Below are 23,794 nucleotides of genomic sequence, written 5' to 3'. Positions count from 1 at the left end.
AGAGATGAGAAAAAAAATGAAAAAAAGCTCATATCCGGTAGTTGAACGCAGAAAAAAGGCCAAACAAATCAGTAGATACAGTATGTCTTTAAAAAATGCATATCTTAAATAAATTAGAAAATTCATATCTGTATATATTTCTTTGGTACTTAAAAAGAAGGGTTTGGTTCATATGAGGCTCAGTTCTCTGCTCTGTTAAGGATGGAAGGAGAAACTTTTTTTCAATTCACTTCAACTGTCCTCACTGCTACCAGGCCTAGTAATGGGGGAGTGATGAGGATGGTGGTGGTGATGGTTGGGATGAAGGTGCTCACTTGGTTGTCTGCCGAGAGGCGGGGCATGGAGAGGGTCCGCCCATGCCCATCCATTGGGTGATAGGGCTCAGTGTCGGAGTACCCGTCCCGCCCCATCTCCCTCATCTCTACCGTCTGTAAAACACAACGACAGAGGGCGTGACCACCGTCTGCTGAGGGAGGGGACTCGGACAGGGGGTGGGGGGTATGGGGGGGGGGGGGGGTGTGTGTGTGTGTGTGTGTGTGTGTGTGTGTGTGGGGGGTGGAGTTGTCATCCACTAAACGAGGGAGGCGCTAACTGAGGTGGAAGGGACATGAAGCAAACTTAAAGGAACACGCCGACTTATTGGGACTTTGTCTTATTCACTGTATCCCCCAGAGTTAGATAAGTCCATAAATACCCTTCTCATCTCTGTGCGTGGTGTAACTCTTACTGACGCCCCCACCGCTAGCCTAGCTTAGCACAGACCCTGGAGGTACCTGGCTCCAACTAGCCTACTGCTCCCAATAAGTGACAAAATAACGCCAACATGTTCCTATTTACATGTTGTGATTTGGATAGTCACAGCGTGTACAAATAACAAGGTCACATGAGACATAGCCATCTTCTAACTGTCTGCCGCACTTTCACCGCATAAATTGCCGATTTCCGCGCAAAATATGCGGGACTTGCATGATTTCGTAATCCCTGCATTTTCGTTGCAAAAAAGTCACATATATCTTAGCAGAAAGTTGAAAATTTTTGTGTTTACTTCACACAAGAACAGCCATTTTCCCCTGTTGCCATGGGAACGTTATGAAGTGACGTAATTACGCGACTTGAACATCATCGAAAAGCAGGGTGTTGGGGGAATCTTTTTTTTTTCTCTTTTTCATCAAACCACAGTTTTTGCAAGTTCCCGCAATTTCATCGCATAAAATTGCATAAATATCCCACATATAATATATATAATATAATATATACATAATTATATATATATATATATATATATATATATATATATATATATATATATATATATATATATATAACATATAACATAATCAAGGATTTTTGCCCACAACAATCACAAAACAATTCCGCATTTTTCTGGAAGGACTGACTATACAAATCACAACATGTAAATAGGAAAATGTTGCCGTTATTTTGTCACTTATTGGGAGCAGTAGGCTAGTTGGAACCTGTTACCTCCAGGGTCTGTGCTAGGCTAGGCTAGCGGTGGGTGCATCAGACAGAGTTACAACACGCACGGAGATGAGAAGGGTATGTATGGACTTATCTAACTCTGGGGGATTCGGTGAATAAGACAAAGTCCCAATAAGTCAGTGTGTTCCTTTAATAATGTATCAAGAAAGTTTATTGTATTTCTTTTCAACTTCAGGCATAAAAAGGCTTAAATTCTGTCTTCATTTATGCAGCTCGTTGTTGCATAAATGAACTGTTGCAACCTTTTGTTGTGTTAACCCTAGCCCCTTGCCTTCGTTTAAACTGATACTGTGCTCCTCAGTTCACAAAAAACACAGCCGAGTTTTTTTTGTTTTTTTTCCACAGGACATCAACTTTAGTAATGAATGAGTGTCCTGTACAGTCACAAGTATTTTTGGGAATTTTATTTTATTACATTTTTTTCAGCCGGTCTATGTAGGTCCATGTTATGTGTAGTGATATATGTATACATGTCTGAAATTGTGTTCATTGTTGTCTTTTGTTGCCAAAGATGCTATGTGATTTCTGCTGCAACCTAATTCCCTCACGGGGACAGCAAACAAGCTACTACTATAAAGAAACTACAACTAAAAAAACAGTTAAATGAGGTGGGTAGTGATTACATCAGTGTTTCTAAAATGGGCGTATGCGTACCCCTAGGGGTACTTTGGAGTACTGCAGGGGGTACATGAGATTAGTTTTTTAAATGTTTATAAAAAAAGCATCAGTTATGAATAATTCCTGATATATTTATACTCTAATAATGAATGAATTCAGTGATGGGTTCTAAACATTTGAAATGTAGCATTTAAGTGTTTTTCAGTTACAATGTTGTTTAGTGAATCAGACCCTGATGGCGCAGCGCTGTATTGTGCCTCTTTATGTAGGCATTTTGTTTTCTACCACAAATGTTTTGCGCTGGTCAGGTGGTACTTTTTTTTTTTCAAAGGGGGTACATTATTGAAAAAGTTTGCAAACCACTGGATTGGATTATGCAAGATTTTAAACTTTAAAACCACATAAACATCATCAAAAAGTAGGTTAATGTATAATGTCCTGACCATTTGGGGAAAATGATTTAGGATGACTGGGACCTTTCTTGAATGCATGAATCTGCCAAATCAAGAATCCAAAACAGGAAATATTATTTTTCAAATCTCTTTTTCTTTCCAAAAAATGGCCCAGTACATCTCTGTGCACTAGACATAAGATTGAAGAGAGAGAGATGAGGGTCTGGGGGCTAGGGACGTCCCCAACAGACAAGTGAAAGTAAGGGGCAGTGAGGAGGAGGAGGAGGAGGAGAAGGAGGTGTAACATCACAAAACACATCTACCAACTCCTAGCTGTTGACTCAAGAGGAGGTTGAAGAGTGAACAGGAAAAATCAGGGAGAATAGGACGATTGTGAGACTGAGAGAATACGGGAGATGTGGACTTCGAGCAGAAGGATGAAGAAAGAGAGAAAAAAAAGAGAAGAGTTCAAAGTAAAAAGAGACACTACATGTCATGTATGCTGGAGTAATAGCAGCAACATCCAGCACTTAAGATACTGAAAAGATTTCAACTCTGGATGACGGAGCATGACTAATTAGTTCTCAGTCTTTTTCACAGCAAGCGCCCTCAAACAGGGCGTTAAGGTGGAGCTCTTACATTCCTCTGCAGTTGTGGGTCAAATCCATTCATATCAGAGACAGGAAAGTGGATTTAAGTCTGACAGTTCCTCAAGATCTTTATCATGAAAGACTCCAATTAGAAACACATTATGCCCCATGGACTCTGATTGCTTGTATTTTACCCCATCCATCCAGGTTAGATATGAATCAGAAAAGATCATTTAAAATAAAATACCTACCTGAAGAGGCACAGAATAATGGGTTTTTACTTTGCACTCAGTCACTCGTCTTCAAACACTGGCTTTATTTTGCGTTTTTCTCCACTGTGCTTTTGCGTTTTGCTGTGACTCTTGCCAAATTCATATTAGTATTGAGATCTATTCGTATTGCAACAGCTAGAACGTAACCGGCGTGGTTAGAGACAAACTGTCTGTGTGAGCGGACAACTGGTTGGGCTTGAATTGGCGTGTTACCATGGTGCGGTCATATGTGTTTGTGCTCATCATACCTGGGGGTTGTGACGGTTGTCGTGGGGATTGTCGGGGTAGGGTCTGTCGGGGCTCCAATTACCCGTCTTTTGGAACATTTCCTGGGCTTTGGCCGTCACCCACGATTGGCTCTCAGTCATGCCACCCTCGGGAGGTCTGGCACCCACACATACACACAAGTTAGGGGATTACAAATCAGGGAACTAAAGCAAATCACCGTCGAACCAGTATTCAATCAAGTAGCTGATTTAATGCAAAAAATGTACACTGTTTCTCGAGTGTTTATTTCTTTTGCCCATATAAGTGATGCTCACACAAAACTGAGTAGGAAGCACACAGACACACACTAGGCAAACACAAAAAGAAAAACATTGTAACCCAAAGCCAAGAAAGATAGAACAAGAAGATAAATTAGTGTGTATGTATGTTTGAGAGTTGGAGTCATTTTTATCTTCAGTTCACTCAACTCTTCATTTAGATGTGAACATGAAATCTATGTATTTACAGCAAATGTTTTTCTTTAATTTGGGAAAAAAAAAAAAAATTCTAAATATAACTGCATCACGTTCACTATGTTGACCAATATTGACAGGTGAAAAAGGGCCAATGATCAGGGAGATTAATTCCATAAATTCAAGAGAAATGTTGTTGATTTCTTTTTACAAGAAATCAAACTAAATATCCAGCCTGAGACACACTACGAAAAGTTTCGTGCACCACACAAACCACTGCATCTACAAAATCTAAAACAACCATAACTGTATGAAATTCTGCAGCTGAGGTCCGGAGGTTGAGCTAGTGCACATGTAACATTTTTTTGCCAATTTACTTTCCCGATACATTATGTCCCATTTAAAAATGATTGCTCTTGACAATAAGCAAGATGCCTTGAGAAATTGGCATCATGTGTATGTATACTTTACATTATACATGCATAGATAACTATAGGAAATATGTATTTGTGTGCAAGCACAGTTTCCTGCTGTCTCATGTCTTTCGGTGCATTACGCAGAATATAGGTTCCCGTCCCTGCCCAGTCTACTCACATGCTGTTTGGGTTATCTGGCTGGGTGCTGGGGAGACTGTTGAGGCCTTGACCCCCCTGGCCGTCCGTGCCCCCTCCCTCAGAGGGCGGCTCCATGCGCTGAAACATTAATGGTGTTCGGTTCTGTGTGAGATACACAACATGGCCTGCAGGCTGGCATCAGGCACACTCAGGGGCGCAGACACAGGACACAAACACAGGATGCACTCGCAGCATGCACCCACACGAGGGCGCCATCGGCAAACACATGGCTGTGGGTATCCAAGGTAAAGTTCCTTGCCAGACTACTGATCTGGGATCTGCTAACCACACTGAACGAGCCTTTAAACCGTTTATCTGTGTTTTTTGCATCAGGAGGCACTGGTTATGGTTAGGGTTAGGGTTAGGGTTAAGGATAGCGTAGCGATCTCAGTGCTGCCTGGAAGGAGCAGTTGGGGGCAAAAAAACACCATTGAGCCTTTAAACACTGCTGAATTAAAGAATGTTTTACTTTTTTTTCCTTTATATCAGTTCGGGCTGATGTTCAGGGATGGAAAGCTGATCTCAGATCTGTGTCAGAGGGGAACTTCTACCTTAGGCATATGAGGTAAGATTGCTCTTAAATCACAGATCACCATACCCGTGAAACACATCATCAAAAAAGACATTTTACTTAAAAAAATCATCGTATGACAATGTTTGTGATCCTTCATCTGCCAAGATTTTTTTTGAGTAATATGCCATTTTGTGGGAAGTGGACATCTGAACCTGAACTAGTTGCATTCAAAGAAACTTCCATCAGGTCAGAGGTCAGGCAGCTTTCCTCCCAGGGGATCCTGGGTAAAAGGAGTCTTCTCTGGAGTGGCTTAAAGGCGACGGTTCATGACTGCTACGGCCTTTGTCATGTCCCTTCTCAGCCTGGAAGCTAAAGGCTGAATGCGTGCAGATGGATGGAGGCCGGTTCAGAAAACGGATTCATGTCCAAACCTCCTCTGACACATCAGGCTGATCTGCTGGACAGGAAGCTAGTCTGGGTACAACTCATTTTAAAGATACATCTAGTTTTAGCAGTCAAACAGATCCTTAGAAACACTAGTTATTTGGCTGGGGAAGATGGCAACAGAGGCTTTGCAGTTGCAGTTGCTTCCTAAATCTGTAATAACAAGTGTATCTATCGTTGTCATGGAGGTGCAGGTATCTGCATGTGGGTGTAGATCTTCTAAGTAGGCCAAAGGTTCTCAGCAAGTGGTCTGATGGGATAGATTTATTACCAAATGTGGATTCTTTTGACATCAAGCTATCGTTGTTAAGCCACACAGAACGCTTACTTCTACTGAATAAGTTAGCTAGTGTGCTAATAAGATGTGTGCATGACATGCCAACTTTGGTATAGCTAAGAAGCAGACATTATGTAAGCACAAAAACAATTTGGCTGCTGTTATGATTGTATGAAATATCAATTTCTGGTCAAAACAGCTCAGAAATTCACCATGATTGTTGACTTCCATTGTTCAAGTTGTTTGTGTGGACATTTAGCCCTCTAATATGGCTGCCAGAGGGTATATTATATCAACTGAAAGCCTTCTATTTCCTCATTAACATGTGACATTAATGCTGCTTTTTTTTTGGTCTATTCCTGTCCAGTGGTCATTTCCTGTGTCACAGAGGTAAATGGCTCATGACAGTCTGGTTTGGCATTGGCTAGCTCTATTGAGAAAACTCATGGTTTAAATGTAAAATAAACAGACGGATTGTGGCGAAAACATGGACACCACACACCTAACACAGACACCGGCTTCAATGGAGTATGTTACTGCAGTGGCATATGTATTAATGAATAGTCCCCCAGGGTTGACTGATTTCATACGGAGCCACTGGTCACAGGAACCTCCACTCAACATCCCACCAACCACCATGGCAGACAGACAGACAGACAGACAGGCAAACAGATAGATTCATGAACACACAGACTGGAGAGAATGGGTCTTGGTTAGAGCAACTTGGTGACAATCGACGAGGATTGACCAAATAGGGAGAGCTTGATAAGTCAAGGTCTCATCTCTTCCTGGAAGGATAAAGGGAGAGCGTCAGAAGAACAGAGACGACATGGAAGACAGGAATGAGGGACATAAGACTCCAAAACGAGAGTGAAGAAACAGGAGAATGACAGACAGCAGACAACATATCTGAGACACAAGCACAGCTCAAAAAACACTGAAGAGGACGATTGAGACGCGACTAGGCACGAATATGTGCAGGAGTAGGAAGAACAGAGTAGGAGAGAGACGAGGACAACAAATGAGGGGACAACTTTTCTGTCAATGTTTCTCATTTTCCCTTACTTTGCCTTTTGCTTTCAGTATGGGAGATGACGTACTATGATTTCCTCGGATAAACAGCGCGGTGGTCTTAGTCGCATAAGTTTGCAGCCCTTGGCCGCCAATCTTTTCATTTTCATTACACAACTTTTCTGCAGCCTAATTAACTAAAAGAGCGTCAAAGTTTATACCAAGTACCTTTTGGCAAAAAACGTCAACGTTTTGCTGCATTTCTTTCAGTCTTTGGTGCAACAACGTTGGTCTATTTTCTGCCATGACACATGATGTGGCTAAAACCAATCCACTTGTGATGCATAGGTTGCATACCACTCCATGTTTACGGTCAGGTATTGCAATAATGACTTTAAAGTAATAATAACTAAAACTATACTATACCATTTTGTATGTTTTATTTATATATATAGGTATATTAGTTAGCATTATTGTTTCATCCATACTTTAAATCAAAGTCGGGCATATGGACACATACATTCTAAATAGCCATCTAGTTTGTGTGTCTATGATCCCAAACACAGCAACAGACACCACCATGATGTTTTAGATAGACAATACATATTCAGCTATTAAGCTCCATTGTAGCTGTACTGTAAACATCTCAATATGAGAAGACATTGACTATGACTTATGTTAGACATATGAAAAAAGAATGACAAATCATTGAACAGCATTATGATGTTTTTGGGTGGATTCTTCCTTTAAAATGGTACGGGAATAGAAAAACAAAGACCACAGTGAGAGGAGAGAGGGAGAGTGAAGCGAGATACTAGAGAGATGGCGGGGCAAACTGACAGACACACAGACTGGTTAAAGTCCTTGTGTACTGCTGATGTTGAGAGAGCATGTGTGGACCTGTCCATTCAGTCCAATGGGATGGCTGCATTCAGGAACATACCGACACATACTGTATTTGCACTGTTCAAAAGAAGAAGAAAAAAAGGCAAACATACTCTCCATTCATCAATGCACTCCTTTGTTCTGCAGAATGGAAATCTATGTCTCAGTCAATACAGAAGAGGCTGGCCTCATTCCAGAAGCAAATGTGGACTTTGTTGTATCATGTCAAATTAACGATCAAGTGCTGAACAAACTGGATGACTTGCTGGAGCGAACAGGAGGTATTACATGAGTGGAAAGATGTTTCCCACACAGTGTGGACTGAAAATACAGAGAAAGCGGGAGCGAGTGCATCTCAGAAGGCATTCATCGACAAGAGGGGAAGAGCACTGACGGGGAACAAAAAGGTAAGGCCATGTGGTATCATCATCATCATTGCTCAGAACATTACCAACAAAAAAAACAGTTGTAAATTGGTAAACCTTCGCAACACCTGATCCTCCTCACCACGTGCAAACAGCCCATGGTGAAAGGAAAAGGAGAAGCAGCAGAAAAGGGAAAGGTTGCTAACTAGCTAGAGAAAGCAAAACAGCTAGATACCTCTGTTAGCAAGCATGATAAACGGAATAAGGCTGGCCAAGGGAGCAACAAGGTGCTAGAAAAAGGGCGCAGATTTTCAAGTAGCATGCTAATAAAGTGGCCAGCACAGGCTGAGAGGAAGGTAGGTTTGGGTGAACAGGTGATAAAAAGAAAACCCAAGGCATAAGGGATTTGTTTGCAAGTGTAGCTGCAAGTTTATATAGGATTTAAATATATAAGACACGGTTCCTATATTTTTAAATCCATATTTGTCAGAAGAAAGTGCAAAATTCAGTCCAAGGGCTAGTGGAAAAGGTACCATAAAAAAGGGCCAGGAGGAGACGGAAGAGAATAAGGAAAATAAATGTCTTTTTGCGTTCGGGGCAATTTCTCTGGGATGGAGTCTACCTGTTCCTCTCGCAGGGCCTGCAGCTTTTTCGTCTTGCTCTGCCGGTAGTATTCCATGATCATCATGGCAGCGTAGATTTTGCCCACCGTCAAGTCTGTGGCTGCTGAGAAAATGACAAGTTACCCTGCAAGATTAGACCCGAGTGAGATGGGACCCTGAGCCGTGGGGGGAATGGGAGTGGGGGACGAAACACACAAATCACTGACACAGAGACATTCACAATGACATGCAGAATACACTAGCAGTTGGCACAATTCTGTTTCATTTCAATCCATGGAGGGACAGACCTGAGCTTCAAAATCAAGAATTAAAACTAAGCGTTGGGTTTTCAAAGGTTTTTCCATCTTCAGTTGATGAAGGTACATTCACAGACTATATGGCTAGTGGTAACCAAAACAAACACTGTGTTGGAGGAGCAAAAAAGCAGTTTTAGTGTCATTGCCTCTTCACCAGTCTCAGAGAGGGACAAACGTGGACTTTAACATGTTCTAATGCAAGTCTCAGTGCAAACATACTTACTTTCATGCTTGTGTGCATGCACCCTTGTGGTCACAAAACCTCATTCTCATTGGCTAATACATTTTTTCCAACACAGGGCTTAAGCCATTTAAAGCATTGATAATGCCGTTTGTATTCTAATTTTCATGCATGAAGCTCAGCTCTAAAAATCTCATGTGGCAAACATTTTCTCACACCAGTTTAATAAGCTAATTATGTATAATAAGGTAAGATAGAGGAATGGGTCTGCTGGTTTGCTGACAATGTGTTTCTGAGCACTGAAAGTGCAACAGGCAGATTTACCTCCAAGAAAATATGGAAATTGCCAAATTTGGGGGGTGTGATGAGGCACTTTGCAAAAATACTCATCATAACTGAAACTGATATGCTCTTTTGTTGTCTTGAAGGAACAGCGGTAACCGCACCCCAACTGAAACAGAGTTGAGCTCACTCGCTGGTGTACAACACACAAATACAACATTACAACACTGTACAATTATTAACAACAAAGCCAATAGTCTTTTCACAGGCAGATGCTGTACCATATCAATTAGCATTCTCTTTTTTACTTCACTATCATCTAATCGTATCAAACCTTGCATATTTTTGTTCTTTAATCTTAATAGGCTGGGGACCAGGTAGCCACCTCACTAAGAAACATGAGGACACCACAGTCAAATGATCCCTGGAAAACAGGAGCTCAATTTTTTTCTAAAAACTCCGGACATGGATCCCCAGAGTTTGGATGGAACACAGAAACATTTAAAATCAGAAAAATATTGAGCTTTGTTTTGGTTGTCAGATAACTGAACTGTGTAGCTAAGTGAATGAGTGGTGCCCTTTTCAAAGTGGCATGGCTACAAGTCTTCCAGCATTAAAACGTTTATTAACATGTGATAAGATATGACCACACATATCTCATATCTATGTGTGTAGTATACCTTATTATCTCCCATGCATTTAGCCAAACAACTTGATGCTTTTGCTAAACATGCATCATTGTACTAGCTTGTACTCATGTACCAAAATCATTTAAATAATCATATTCTCAACAGATTCACCTGAAAAAGCTCATTCATCACAATCCTTTTATATAAAACCTGGATCTATTTTACTAGTTTATTTGCTGTTCAATTCTTCCTGTAGTGAAAAGACTTCTATAGAGGATCTTCTATAGTAGGCACCCCCTGATACCAGGACTGTCTGGATGGGTGGAAAGATCAGCAGTGCGAGTATGTGCTACTGTGTCCACTCTAATGTGATATACTGTATGTGTCTATGTACATGTATGTGCTAGTGTGCCTACAGTACATGTATGGTGCGGTGCGGAGCCCAAACTCCAACCGTATGGCAAGCAACGTTGCGGGGGACGAGGGGAGCGATTGCTGTAAATGAGTCGAGCTCACTGGGGTTCAGTTCGGCCCGCATCCTTTCTTGTTGTGGGTGACCAAAAAATTCAGCCAGTTAGTAGCTGGTATAACCTTAAGGCTTTAATTAACTCCCCTAACAACAAATCATTTTTACCAATACAACCTGTGCCACAACACCTCTGGCTTAGACAGGCCTTTCAACAAACACAAGTTGCTGTGTTCATGTGTGCCAGTAAGGGGTTGTATATTTCTGTCAATCTGTCACTTTATTAGTGACTCTGACTGTCCTTACTGTGGTAGCATGTGCTTGGAGTTGTCAGTGACAATGGACGCAGAGCACAAGGAATTAGGCATCCCGAAAAATGGGTTTGGGTTAGGTTACAATAGCAGCCTTCGAACGCTGCAATGCTCACGACAGGAACAAACAATAAGCCACAGTAAGAACCCCTTTGGTTCATGCTCTGGGGACAATGAATATTGCCATTGATCAAATGTTGGTCAAAGGGGAATTTTGACCCAATGGCAATGCTATATGATAACCCAGGGAGTCACCAAAATCCATTCTAAATCCCCTGCGGACCAGTTCTCTTGATACCCAATTTCATGGTAGTCCTGCCAGAGATATTTTGCTCTGGACCAAAGTATTGGAAGGACATTTGGAGAATCTACATTGGTGTATATAATATGTATTTATATGTATACATGTACAGTATGTGTGTTTATGCTGTAGTAGCCTGATCAGGAGATGCGGAGCAGTGAATGACACTGGCTGGTAGAAGCTGTCCTCTTGGTGAGTTGGTGATCGGTGACACACACGCCACTATGCCTAATTTTCCTGCAACTTACCCTTGTGCGGCGTAACCAGCAGGTCCAGCGTCTTCTGCGACAAGTTCGGCCAAATAGCCATCATCTCCTTTCTCAGCTCTGCATCCATCTGGTGCTTGTCTGCACCTCCTGGATGGCCACGTAAACCAGAGTGCCCACACGCACACACACGTATCAAACATTTGTATCACATATCAGACACCCCCACACATAAACACCAGGCAAAGGTACAGATCAAAAGGAAGGCACAATGGCACACAATTTCAAAAGAATTTTTTTTCCCCGCCATTCATGCGTGCACACATTCACCCAAAACAAAAGGTTATTTGTTAGTGTCAGAATTGGCATTTTGAGTTTTGTCATATTTGATACAATAATTTAAAGCATTCTTGCTGAAGACACAGAGAGGTAAAAAGTCATACCCATGAATTACCCAAGACTACCCAAGAATGTCAGACAAGAAACTGACTGAGAAGAACAGATAGAGGATAAGGATAATAGTACTTAAGGACCATACCCTTGGCAATCTTTATATCCAGTGCTGTCCTGATCAGAGCCATGAGGGTGGAGTTAAAATGCACCGTGTTGTCATCAGCAACCGGCAGGTCCATGCGCAGCAGCCTCTGTGGAGAGCCAGTCAGGATGAGAGGGTGAGAAAGGTACATGTCCTTGCTAAAGTGTGCCGTGCCTGAACCTCCAGGTTTGGGGAGGGGGTGAGGGGTTGGGGGGGCGGTGTTGAGAGAGCTCCATAGACAACAGCCAATTAGAGTTGGACTGGATTCGTCCAGGTTTTATTTAATGTTTACTAAGACAGATTAGAGTAAAGGCAAGGATGACTAGGTGTCACCATAATTCTTTCAGTTACGGATCTGATCAGTGTAGTCTATTAAGTTAAGTCAGTGAATTTCAACTGGAGGCACTTGATTTTTAAGTCCTCCTGACAAATAGTGGGCTACATTAAATGACTGTTGAGCATGAATATGTTAAGTCTGCTGCACAGTTTTGTGCAGCAGAGAGCATTTGCTTGAGGAAAGTTGAATAGATGAGTCTCTGCATCCCCTGTGTTTCCAGTGATACTCTACGAAACAGCACAGCTATCCACTGAGGGCCATCTGCTGCTAAGCAACTGTGAGAGCCGAGAACCACAAGGAAGAACAATCGGAGCCAAAATGGCCTCCGACCCAACCTGTGCCCATGTTCCCTAAATGTGTGAATGCATTGGCGCATTTACACATCTCTGTTGTTACACACAAAGATATATATATATATATATAAAACAGAACAAATACACCTACCCCACACCCTCTTCCAACCCCAACATCCCTTCCCGCCCACTTACACACAATTATTTTCACAGACTGCAATTAAGGGCGCTTAATTGGAGTCCTTTGAAGACAAAATAGGTTGACTGGAGAACAATAACAGTATCACTGGCGTAATTCTGCTATTTTACAGGAGACTGCTTTAGTTTTATTCAACTGAGGCATCTGCTATAGAGCTCCCCCTACCTGTAAGGAGGTTCCCTGTCTTTACAAGTCTATACTGTACCAGGTAAAACCAATGGAGAAACCCGCAGATAGAACAAAACAAGCTGGGCCGGCTAGGGCCGCTTGCCGTTCCTATCCTGATCAGTTGGCATCCATTAGATTTACCTACGAACATGAGCGTTGGGCACTCACGATGGCAAGCACGGTAGTACGATGGCGGTGGGATTGTGTACATGCTTGTGTGTTCCTGAGTGTGTGCGAGTGTCAGGCATGCCCAAAGCCAAAGTGTGCGGCAGGCAGAGGGCATCGGCCAACATCCACAGCGCTCAGCAGACAGGCTCAATGTCGCCTATAGCCATGCGACATAGAGTGCAAGGATGACATGCAACACAACACCTCCCAAGAAAAATCCCACAAACCCGGGCACACAAAGCATGCAACATGCCTTTACTTCACTCCCATTTTCTAAGCCCCCAACACTTCCCACCTACCCAGCCCACTACCTCCCCCCCGACTTCCCTCAAAACCCACTTTCACAATACAAGTAGCCGTGCATCCGCACAAAGAGAGTATCCTCAATCCAACTGGATTGATCCTACTGACTGACAGATTCATTTCTTATATTTTGCTCTCTACATTTTTACATTCATGGTTCCCTTAATCAAAGTCAAATTGGACAGCAATGGTAGTATTTCATATCAAGTCAAGATCTCTCTCAATGTCAAACGGGTGCAGTGTCTTAAGGGGGTGTCAGAGTTAGAGAGGATTAGAGTTGTGGCATTCCCTGAAAGAAGAAAAAAAATCATAGAGAAGATCAAAAAGAGATGATTGACGTTCTTTCTGTCTTAGTTTTGGATCAACCAGACTTTATAGAAGTAGTACTGTAGGGTAAGGGGACGGGATCTATCAAAGGGGACACATGGTAGGGACAGCAGTTACTTGAGTTAAACTAGGCGGCTCTAAGCTTGGTTATGAGATGTAGTTACAGATAAAAAGGGAAGGGCGAGAATGAGGAGGTAGAGGAGGACCGTGAAAACACTGAAAGAGAAAAAAGAGGAATCAAGAGAACGTGGGTCAATTGGAATTAACAGAGAGAGGAGTGTGTGTGTGTGTGTGTGTGTGTGTGTAGATAGAAAGGAAAGAGGCTGAAAATTACAGAACAAGACAAGAGATAAGGACGAGGACTAAAAACAACACTGACAGAAGTTGACTAAGAAGAGGTCAGTAGCGATACACAGATATCAAAACTACTTTTTCCAGTAAGCGTGAGGCCTTGTGTCCACTAAAGGAATGATCAAGAACTTTGCCTAAGCAATAAGAGCGATCAGTGCCAAGAATGTTCAAGATGTCTAACCTTCCCCTCTCTGTTCTGAAAAGAAACCATGAGGGCTTTCTGATCTCAAAATGTCCTTCATTGGACTTTTTCTGTGAAATTGTATCAATGAATACTGGAAGGCTTTGATGGCTGAAGTATGTGATGGGGACCACTGCTGATGCAGGTTGACATTCTGGAGAGAAAGAAGAAAGGAAGAAACAGAAAGGAGAGATAAAGTAAAGACAGGGCTTGGATGGACAGAGGGATGCTATGGAGAAATGACGATGGATGCTGATTGTTGACAGACAAGTGGACGTACTGTAGAGGCAGAAGGACAGAAGAATGACAAAAAGAGAGAAAATTGACAGGTAGGACAAAAACAGAGAATAACAAGATTGAGTAAAAGATGAAGAGGAGAGAAATAGAAAGAAAAAGAGAAAAGGCGAAAAACTAGAAAGAGACAGTGAATAGGGCACTGACACCCAGATTCAATAAAGGTTTAGCACAAGGGAGAGTTTGCAATATCTGATCAAAGTCATTCTGTTTACAGAATAGTTCAGTCTGGTTATGATTATTACGCAGGTAACGTCACAAGCTAGTTAGGCAAGTAAGGAGAGAGATTTCCATCAAAGTGGGACTGAGTATCTAATCCCAATACTTTTTGGTACTGACCAAAATCTGTCTATAGCACCAAGTGTGGAAAAACAATTCCTGTTCAAATAAAAATCTAGCAAAGTTTAGACTTATTTACCTTCAAAATTGCATGTCAATGTTTATTCTTCTCAAAGGAAGGCATTGAAAAATATGCAAATATATTAGTTTAGGTAGATTAGCATTACAAGTGATGCCAACCCTTCACATTGCTATTTGGGGATGACAGCATATTTGCCTTTGTGGTGCTACTCTGCAGAGCTTCTCGGCACAACAAATATGATCAGAAAAATGATGGAAACTATAGCATTACATCATCTTTTCAATATTATTTTGGCGAATCTGGATGTCAATGACAAAGAGAACGAAAGATAGACAGAGTAGAGCTCTACTGAGGTGGAGAGAAAGAGTAGACAACAAGACAACGAGGCAGCGGATGCTGAAATGCTCGACCCCAATCTTTACACTGGTGGTCTGAGGGGCAAAGAGAACTCAAAGACGCAGACGTTTCCGTGGGTTTCAAAAAAAGCATCTTGAAAAAAGACCAAAAACTACAAGGGCCAGAACTTTTCCTACTCATTTCAATTTGCATGATTATTATTTGTATGTGCACAGTGTGTATTTGGCACAGTAATGTGGGCATGTTTATGTGAGCACTATAGTGCCATCCACAGGAATAAGAGACGCAGAGAACTGAAGACAGACACCCTTGCTGGTCCTTCTGTACCCGCATCGTAAGCAAATAGTTGCACTTTAGATGTTGTGGGCCTCTACACTAGAGATTTTCACATGAACAAATTATTTATGTTTCTTATCCTTGAACAATGCAATGTGTACATAATTTCATATATATGCTCACAAAGAATATTAGTAATGACCACAAGCAATTGGTCGTCCTGGGGTCCTGCCATCATTTACACTTTCTTTTTAAATGTACTTCAAATAAACATACCTAAAACACATAATGACAACATGTGGTCGGAGAATATGTTTTATTTATATATTTTGTATAATTTGTTTTTGCATACGTCTCAACAATGGTGTAGAGACGGGAGGATTGTACAAGCTTATTCAAGATTTCATTTCCGTATACTGCAAGATCAGTGTGGTAAAATATGAAGACATGAATTTCAAAACTGAGGTAGGAAAACAGAGGAACTTTTCTTACTTTTTAAGTTCCTTCATTTGTTATGGAAAAGGGGAATTGCTTGTCAGATCTGTGCTCTATATATCTTTGCTTTTCTGACTGGATTGTGGTGTGTGCATGCGTCCGTGCAGGTTGCAGAAGGACTGGCAAAGCCTCCTCCGTTCCCTTACTCCTGCGGCCTGGCGGGAGGAAATAAAAGAAAGAGGATTGACTACCACTCCACTGTCACTTCACTTCACTGCACGACAAAAGCCCATCCCTCCATCCCCGCGGTCGGAGAGAGAGAAGAGAGGACAGCGCTTACCACCACCACAACCACCACTAACAGACAATGAGGAGAACACCGCTGGGAGGGAGGGAGGGAGGGAGGGAGGTGGAGGAGAAGGGGAGAGGTGGAGAAGGGAGAAAGGGACGGGGCGGTTTCAGCAGATGAGAGAGGAGAGGATCTCCTCCCCAGCGATGGGGAGGTTTAAAGACGGTGATGGGAGGGGAATAGGAGGTGAAGAAGAGAAGGATGGGAAAAGGGAAGGAGAGAAGGAGGTGGGGGTGGTGGCCGAGGGGGGCGGAGGGGTATGGTGGGGGGCGAGTCTACCTTATAGGCGACCCGGGCGGGACACCTCTTCCCGAGGCCTAGCGGCGGACACATGTGTCTTAGCATCTGATACATGTCTGTGTAACTGATCCGGCCGCTGGGGTGGCCACAAACACACACACACACACACACACACACACACACACACACACACACACACACACACACACACACACACACATACCATGCGTTCAAACAGCCGCACGTAAACACACACACACACACACACACTCACACACGACAGACAGAACAAACAAAGACGGACGACGTAAAAACGAAAAAAAGAAAATGTATGAGGGGCAGGGAGAGGGAGGACGCAGACGCACAGAGGTGTGTTTGGAGGAGGAAGACATGAGGAGAAAAAGGAAAGAAACCGACAAAGGAAAGGAAGAGGGGGGGGAAACAAATACACAGAGGTTATTGTTTTGATCGCTGTGGATATGTGGTTGCTGTGGTGCCAGAGAGAAAGAGAGAAAGAAAGAGAAAGAGAGAGAACGAGGGAGTGTGTTAAGAGGCTTCTAGTCTGTTTTATCATAAAGTACAGGGGAGAGGAGAGGAAGGAAGGGAGGGCGGGAGAAAGGTTAGGGAAGGAGGGGAGAATTGGGGGAGGAGGAGGAGGTGTTATTTAGTTTAGTTAGTTGTTGTTAAGATACCGTTCTATGCGAGGTGAAAAGGGGTTTTGGGATTTTTTTTTGATTTTTTTGGTCTTTGCCCTCTTTCGCCACTCGGATAGAACTGGCAGCGGGGCTTCTAGCAGGCAAAGAAAAGCACCGCTGCAGAGATCGAAGTGAGTCACAATGGCAAGTCAATGCAGTCTGTTACTGAGGCTGCGTGTCCACTGGGGAACCTCAGCTCACCCGTGTGCCTCCAGATGTTCATGGGAGCCCTCCCTGATGATGACAGGGAGGGTTGGGATACCCCAACGGTGCTAACAGCTAGGCTTAAGCTATTGGAAGGTCAGTTCACCCACATCACCGAATGTGTCACCACTTAACCTCTTGTGGCATCCAGCTATGCAGATAGTTTCAGGTTCTGGTGCCCAGGGTGCCCTGTTACTCAGAATAGAGCTCAACAGTGACCGCCCACTTTTTTTAACGGCTCTGGTTCTGGAAGTGATTTTCCCTGTTCAATATCTCCATTGACGTTTCGTTAAATGCTTACATAGAGAGTTTTAAGCCTGAAACCAAGCCAACCAGCAACAAGATGAATCGTGACCATTAAACATTTGATCCAAAACCAAATAACATTTTGAAAACGGCAAAGGGGTTCAAGACGGTGTACAGAAACCATCACAGACTTCGATGGTAGCAGTTCGCGTCAACATTTCCATGGTAACAGCGAGTTCCACCAATCAGAGACGTCGCTGTTACGCTTAGGATTGTGGGTAGTGTAGTATTTCCAAGGGGGTAAGCCAGCCTCCACAATGCGTACCTCCTATGGAGCCATTTTGTTGCTAACAAGCCATCACCCGCCGTTAGCATCCCATTGACTGCCATTCATTTTGGCGCCACTTTGACAGCGAATAACTTTACATCTGAAGCGTTTAAAGACTCTATTTGTCCATTGTTTATTTCTAAAGAAACACGACAATGTATGAAAGGCTCCAATACCTTATACCTTACATTATGGCTCCGTAGCAGACGTTTTTGTAAAAATAGTAATAATTGTGTCATCACGCGACTTAATGTCGCATAGTAGAGGAATTACCGTATAGAACAGGAAAAGCTCGCAGGCAGTTTCGACTTACATTAGCTGTTTCAGTTTGATTACTAATGTTAACTAGCATTTTAGTTAGCAATAATTAGCCATTTATTGAGTTTATGAGTATTTCTCCATAAGATGGAAAAAAAACATGTTTTTCTTAAAACAAGGTTGATTTCATACAGATGCCTAGCTAGCTTCTACAGGAGCATAAACCTTTGTTTCACAACCTCAGAGCTCATAATCAGTCCACCTTGGATTGCTTAGACATTATGGCTAATACTTAAAATCCTAATGGAGAAAATGAATGGGATTTTTACTTCCGGAACCACACTGTTGAGCTCTATAACTCATAGTCCTCACTGTGAACAGATTCAATGGAACTATGGCCCTACTTTAATCATGCGAGCGCAACGACAAGTGCAAAGTGATAAAGTCTCCAAGCGCACCGGCTATTTTGGTTCATGTAGGTGATGAAGGGGGATATAAATCAAAGGGTGTGGAGATTAATGAACACACTGTCAGCCAGTCACATTACTGGTCTTATAGGTCTAAAACAGTACGAAAAAAATAATAAATATGTTGTTTTTATGATTTGGGTGAAGTAACCCTTTAACCATTTCTTATGGCTAAACTTTGGTTTAGACTGCAGCACCTTAAAAAGATCTTGACAGTAAGCAAACACAGACAGCATGACCTACAATTCTTCCCACGAGCATCTGTCGACACAGGGAGTTATTAAGAGGTACCTGGTGGACACAAGACCTTTTATTATGTCCAGAGTCCCTGCCCCAAACCACACACACACCCTGCCCCTTTTCCTTCTTTCCCCATACACCAGAGCCACAAACAGAGCAGGTTTGGCCATATTAATATAGTATTTCAGGTAGCAGTGAATAGAAGCTGTTACCATAAGGCCTGTTACATTCTCCACTCAAGGTGTGCCAACACAAGCATGTGGGATACACAAGCTCTCTGCTTACATAACAAACGCCCACAGGGGAAGTAATGTCAATATGATCTAGGACTGGGGTATTTACCATAAAAAATGGCCAAAAAGAAAGAAACGCGTGGTTGTATTGTACACAAAAGAATACCTTGAAAGGTTTTGTACATATTTCATTGTTCAATGAGCCCCATGCGCATTTCCCTTTGCATTGTCGTGTGCATTCTTTATGAAGAGCTTGTAACAGGCCTAGCGCTCATTTTGATTCCTTGAATCCTCAAAGCCACTGTGTAGGATTTAAAAAGTTTGACTTTCAGTACACATCGTGGCTTAAATATATATAAAAATTAAATATGACAGGCTGCTTAGCACAGTGGTTCACAAACATGTGCCACGGAGGCACAACAATCTGGAGTTTTTCATGAGCTGATACCAGCTGCTTTCATTTGTGTATGGAGCATCGATGACACATGGCTGAAAAACACTGGCTCAGCTAACGGCTACAAGGGTTAGCGTTGTGACAGTATTCAGACCAAGCCCTCTCTGCAGAAGTCTCTGTACTAAAGTAACCCCCACCTCCCTCACCCAAACCCCAACTCAAACAAGAACAATGCACATTGCTCGACCATTTTCTGCCCAGGCAAAATTAGACAGCAAGCAGAAATAAAAGACAATGGCTGACTGGAGTCTGGACTCTAGTGTTTACATCATATGGAATTAAAAGTGAACATATCAGTGTCATTTCCCCAGCGTTCAGTCAGAAGACAATAGCGAGTGCAGTGCACTACCTCATGCTCCACACACCGCTATCGGTGTGTGTGTGTGTGTGTGAGTATGTACAAGAGTGTGTGTGTGTGTGTGTGTGTACATTTCTGCATTGTCCCAAACATTCTCATTGTCATATCAGAATGCATATACAACAGAAACCCCTCCCCCCAAAAAAAACATGACCCAATGGTGAAATGAGATTAAAACAACTGAATAATGCAAACCCAAAGAGAAAGATCAAACCAAATGAAATAAAAAAAGTTGAAGTAGGAAAGAATTTGTTTTTAAAAGTGATAAAGAGCAACATTCATTCCAGTCTCTTAAAGGCGAGCAGGTTGCGTTTAAGTTTGTGCTTTAGGGGTTTGGTCCAAACCTTGCATGCCACCCTATGTGGGCATTTCTTGCCAAGGCCCAGAGGAGGGGAGATAACTCGCAATAAACTGTACATATCCTTATAATGTATGCGCCCGCTGCAAGAAAAATACAAGGAGGGAAGGTTAGGTGAGGGAATACACAGAATACAGATAGAGCGAAAAATAGAGGAGATGATAGAGAAGAAGAAAAAGGATAGGGAGAAGAGGAGAGAGCATTTATTTACACTGAGAAAAAGAGGTGTAGGACACCATCCTATCACACATGCCCACACACACTCATTACAGGGGGCTGAGGAGGAAGTGGAGAGGATCACATTCAACTCAACTGGGCACTAATTGTGCAATTTGAGGACGAAGGCAGAAAGGCTCAGAGAGAAACAAAGAAAGAGAAGACAGGTAGAAAGCTGGAACACTCTTTGCTCAGGCAGGCCAGCTGTAACTGACCCACTTTTAACTGCTACAGTATCATCACATGACGTAGATCCTGTTTCACCATAACACTTCTTGAATGAGATCATCCCCGTTTTTTTTGGGATGGGAGAGAAAGTCAAGGGTTAAGAGTTCCTTTACATTCAGCACAAGGCTGTTCAAACGGGTCTAGACATACATAACATTTGCTAACTTATTTTTACATTACAAATCTGTCTATAACAGTATTTTCTTTGCTATTTCATTATGTATTTCGTGGGACTTCTACAGCGTGTGTGTATGAGTGTGTGTGTGTGCCACTCACCAGGCAGCAGGGTCGTACTCGGCCCATATCCTTACGTACTCGTCCAGGTGATGCGGCCCCAGGATAGAGGAGTCTCTGGTCAGGTACTCAAAGTTGTCCATGATGACAGCCACGAACAGATTCAGCATCTGGAACAAGGACAAGGTAAACAAACTCATTGCAGAAGTTTTTTTTTCTTGTTAAGGTTTAATAATCGAACACTACTGGATTCTAGATGTATGACAAACGGTAGACCAGGTTTGGAGAATTGTTTTTGTCACTTGCGTTGCTTTAAAGCTGGAATGCGGGACTTTTGTCCCCCTCTCTGGCAGTGAGAGTAATTACACAAACACCGTTGATGCGTGCTTATGACGTACAGTATGTTTGCAGGTGAACTCAGGAGCAGGAGCGCTCTCTTCATCTTCATTCAATCATGTTTTTTTTTATTTATTTAATCCTTCCTCTGAATGCTGACTTTCTTTTTTATTTGGAGCATTCACTCTGGAAACTTTGCTTCTTAGGATTTTTCCCCATACTCCTAGCTGCTGCTCCGTCCCTATGGTCTCGCCCCTCTTCCTGACCATTTTTAGTTCTGGCTGGTTGACGTAAAACGCATTACTTCCGATGAGCCGGTATGGGAATGTTGCCCTAAAAACCCTGACACCACAACTTCAGTTCAACATTCTGTGAACTTGTTTGGCAAGGGCTTGACTGTAGCGTACGTTCATTTACATGTAAAAGTCCCATAGTCTAGCTTTAATGTTGATGGCAGATGTCTGTTTTGAAACCAAGTGAAAAATCCCAGATGACTGATATGTCAAGGAAATGAAGCAGGACGACGAACATGTTAGTTGAACCATTTATCTACAGCTGGATATGGAAAGGCAGAGTATGCCTTGCTGCCAATGTTTCCCCTGTAGTCAACTGCAGTACTGCAATATATCCCCTGCCGCCCAAACAACAATCTTTCCCCATAGGCTTCCATTGATGAAGACACCCCTGTTAAATTTGATGACAAGACACTAAAGCAGACAGAGCCAACTATCTATATAACTATAACTAGAGGGGATCGGTCATTCCAAGCAGTGGCTCCTAGGCTGTGGAATGACTTGCCTCTCTCGCTACGTTGTGTGGATTCTGTTGAATCTTTTAAAAAGCAGCTGAAGACTCTGCTGTTCAAGCAGGCTTTTACTTAGTTGATGGGTTTTTAATGGTTGTTTGTTACATTTTCTATTTGTATTTCAATTTGCTTGTATTGTGACTTCTTGTGTTGTATTGCATTTTATTGTGAAGCACTTTGTGATTTTTATCTGTGAAAGGTGCTATACAAATACATTTTACTTACTTACTTACTTATCAATATTATTACTATTTGATATGTTTTAAAACTTCCTCTGAACCTCAAAAAGTAGTTTAGCATGTGTTGTCAACACAGTGTGAAGTCGATAGGACCAGACTGATCTCATTAAGTGGCGTATGTATGACACGCCAATTCGTATGCCATTTTGGCGTGTTATGAAGACGCATAATCGCTTTTTAGTGTGTTTATCAACGCCGTTTGGCCTCCATTGACGTACATTATGTGTGAATTATCATTGTAGCCCAATAATAATAATAATAAAGCCTTCCCCAATGTTCTTTTCTTAAACTCAACCGTTTATTGTTTTCCTAAGCGTGTGACGTTGGTCACCATCGTTTTCTTTTTTTTTTCTGTGTTACTAAAGCCTTTCCCAATGTTCTTTTCCTAAACCCAACCTTTTTTATTATTATTTATATATTTTTTACACAATAACGATGTTTACATCCGCTGTACACAGCGTAGACATACATGTGGATAGCTCAAAATGCGTTATAACACGATAACATGCCATTTGGCTTTAGGAAAGTGGCGTGTATGTTTACGCAAAGTCATGATGCCACGTTGATAGGACGAACAGTTTGGTTCAATGAAACACTAATGCGCTATAATGTGTCATTGGCCACACAACATGGTAGCCATCTTGGAACACGGTAGCCAGGATTACATAATAAATCCACACTTTAACACTATGAAGTTACACCAAGCAGAGGGATGACTGAGAAATATATGATATTATTCACTTTAGGTTTTCCTGTACACCCTCTAGTAAGGAGAAGTAAATGGATTAATATTTTGGTAACACTTTACTAGAAGGTATCTACATAAGAGTGACATGACACAGTCATGACACATGAACCCTACTCTAACCCTAATCATAACTTGTCATGACAAAAACCGAATGACACTTACTAAAAGAAGCGTTATGTCATAAACGTGACGCGAAAATGACTTGTTTATAATGTTTATGACATGTTTATGACAGTGTCATGTCACTCTTATGTATATACCTTCAAGTAAAGTGTAACCAATAATTTTTTTTTAAAGTTAAAGGGACATTCCGTGTTTTTTTTTTTTTTTTTTTTGCTCACCAGGAAAGAACAGAGGAAGATGAAGGAGACAAAGTAGGTGTAGGCAAAGGTGCTACCACATTCAGGTTCTGTGTTCCCTGAGGCCGGGTCGCATTCCTTCCCGCCCAGGCAGGCCAACATGATGTCATGCCAGGCCTCGCCCGTAGCGCTCCTGCACGAGGGGAAAACACACAGC

At 42.2% G+C, this 23,794-nt stretch overlaps 1 protein-coding gene across 1 annotated transcript in view; it reads right to left on the bottom strand.

Moving 5' to 3' along the window:
- The window catches only part of cacna1ab (calcium channel, voltage-dependent, P/Q type, alpha 1A subunit, b), a 153,706-nt gene that overhangs the window by 12,162 nt on the left and 117,750 nt on the right, over positions 1-23,794 (bottom strand). The window contains exons 36-43 of the mRNA XM_028565696.1: positions 23,620-23,770; positions 21,193-21,320; positions 20,459-20,555; positions 11,996-12,101; positions 11,500-11,607; positions 8,785-8,888; positions 4,647-4,768; positions 3,621-3,756 (exon numbers count right to left, since the gene is read on the bottom strand). Of these exons, the coding sequence (XP_028421497.1) occupies positions 3,621-3,756; positions 4,647-4,768; positions 8,785-8,888; positions 11,500-11,607; positions 11,996-12,101; positions 20,459-20,555; positions 21,193-21,320; positions 23,620-23,770 (952 nt within the window). The remainder of the gene's footprint in view (positions 1-3,620; positions 3,757-4,646; positions 4,769-8,784; positions 8,889-11,499; positions 11,608-11,995; positions 12,102-20,458; positions 20,556-21,192; positions 21,321-23,619; positions 23,771-23,794) is intronic.

Source organism: Perca flavescens, chromosome 2, assembly GCF_004354835.1.
Source record: "Perca flavescens isolate YP-PL-M2 chromosome 2, PFLA_1.0, whole genome shotgun sequence".
Lineage (NCBI taxonomy): Eukaryota > Metazoa > Chordata > Actinopteri > Perciformes > Percidae > Perca > Perca flavescens.
The sequence above is the reverse complement of the archived record's forward strand: the minus strand, read 5'-3'. Positions and strand labels throughout refer to the sequence as shown.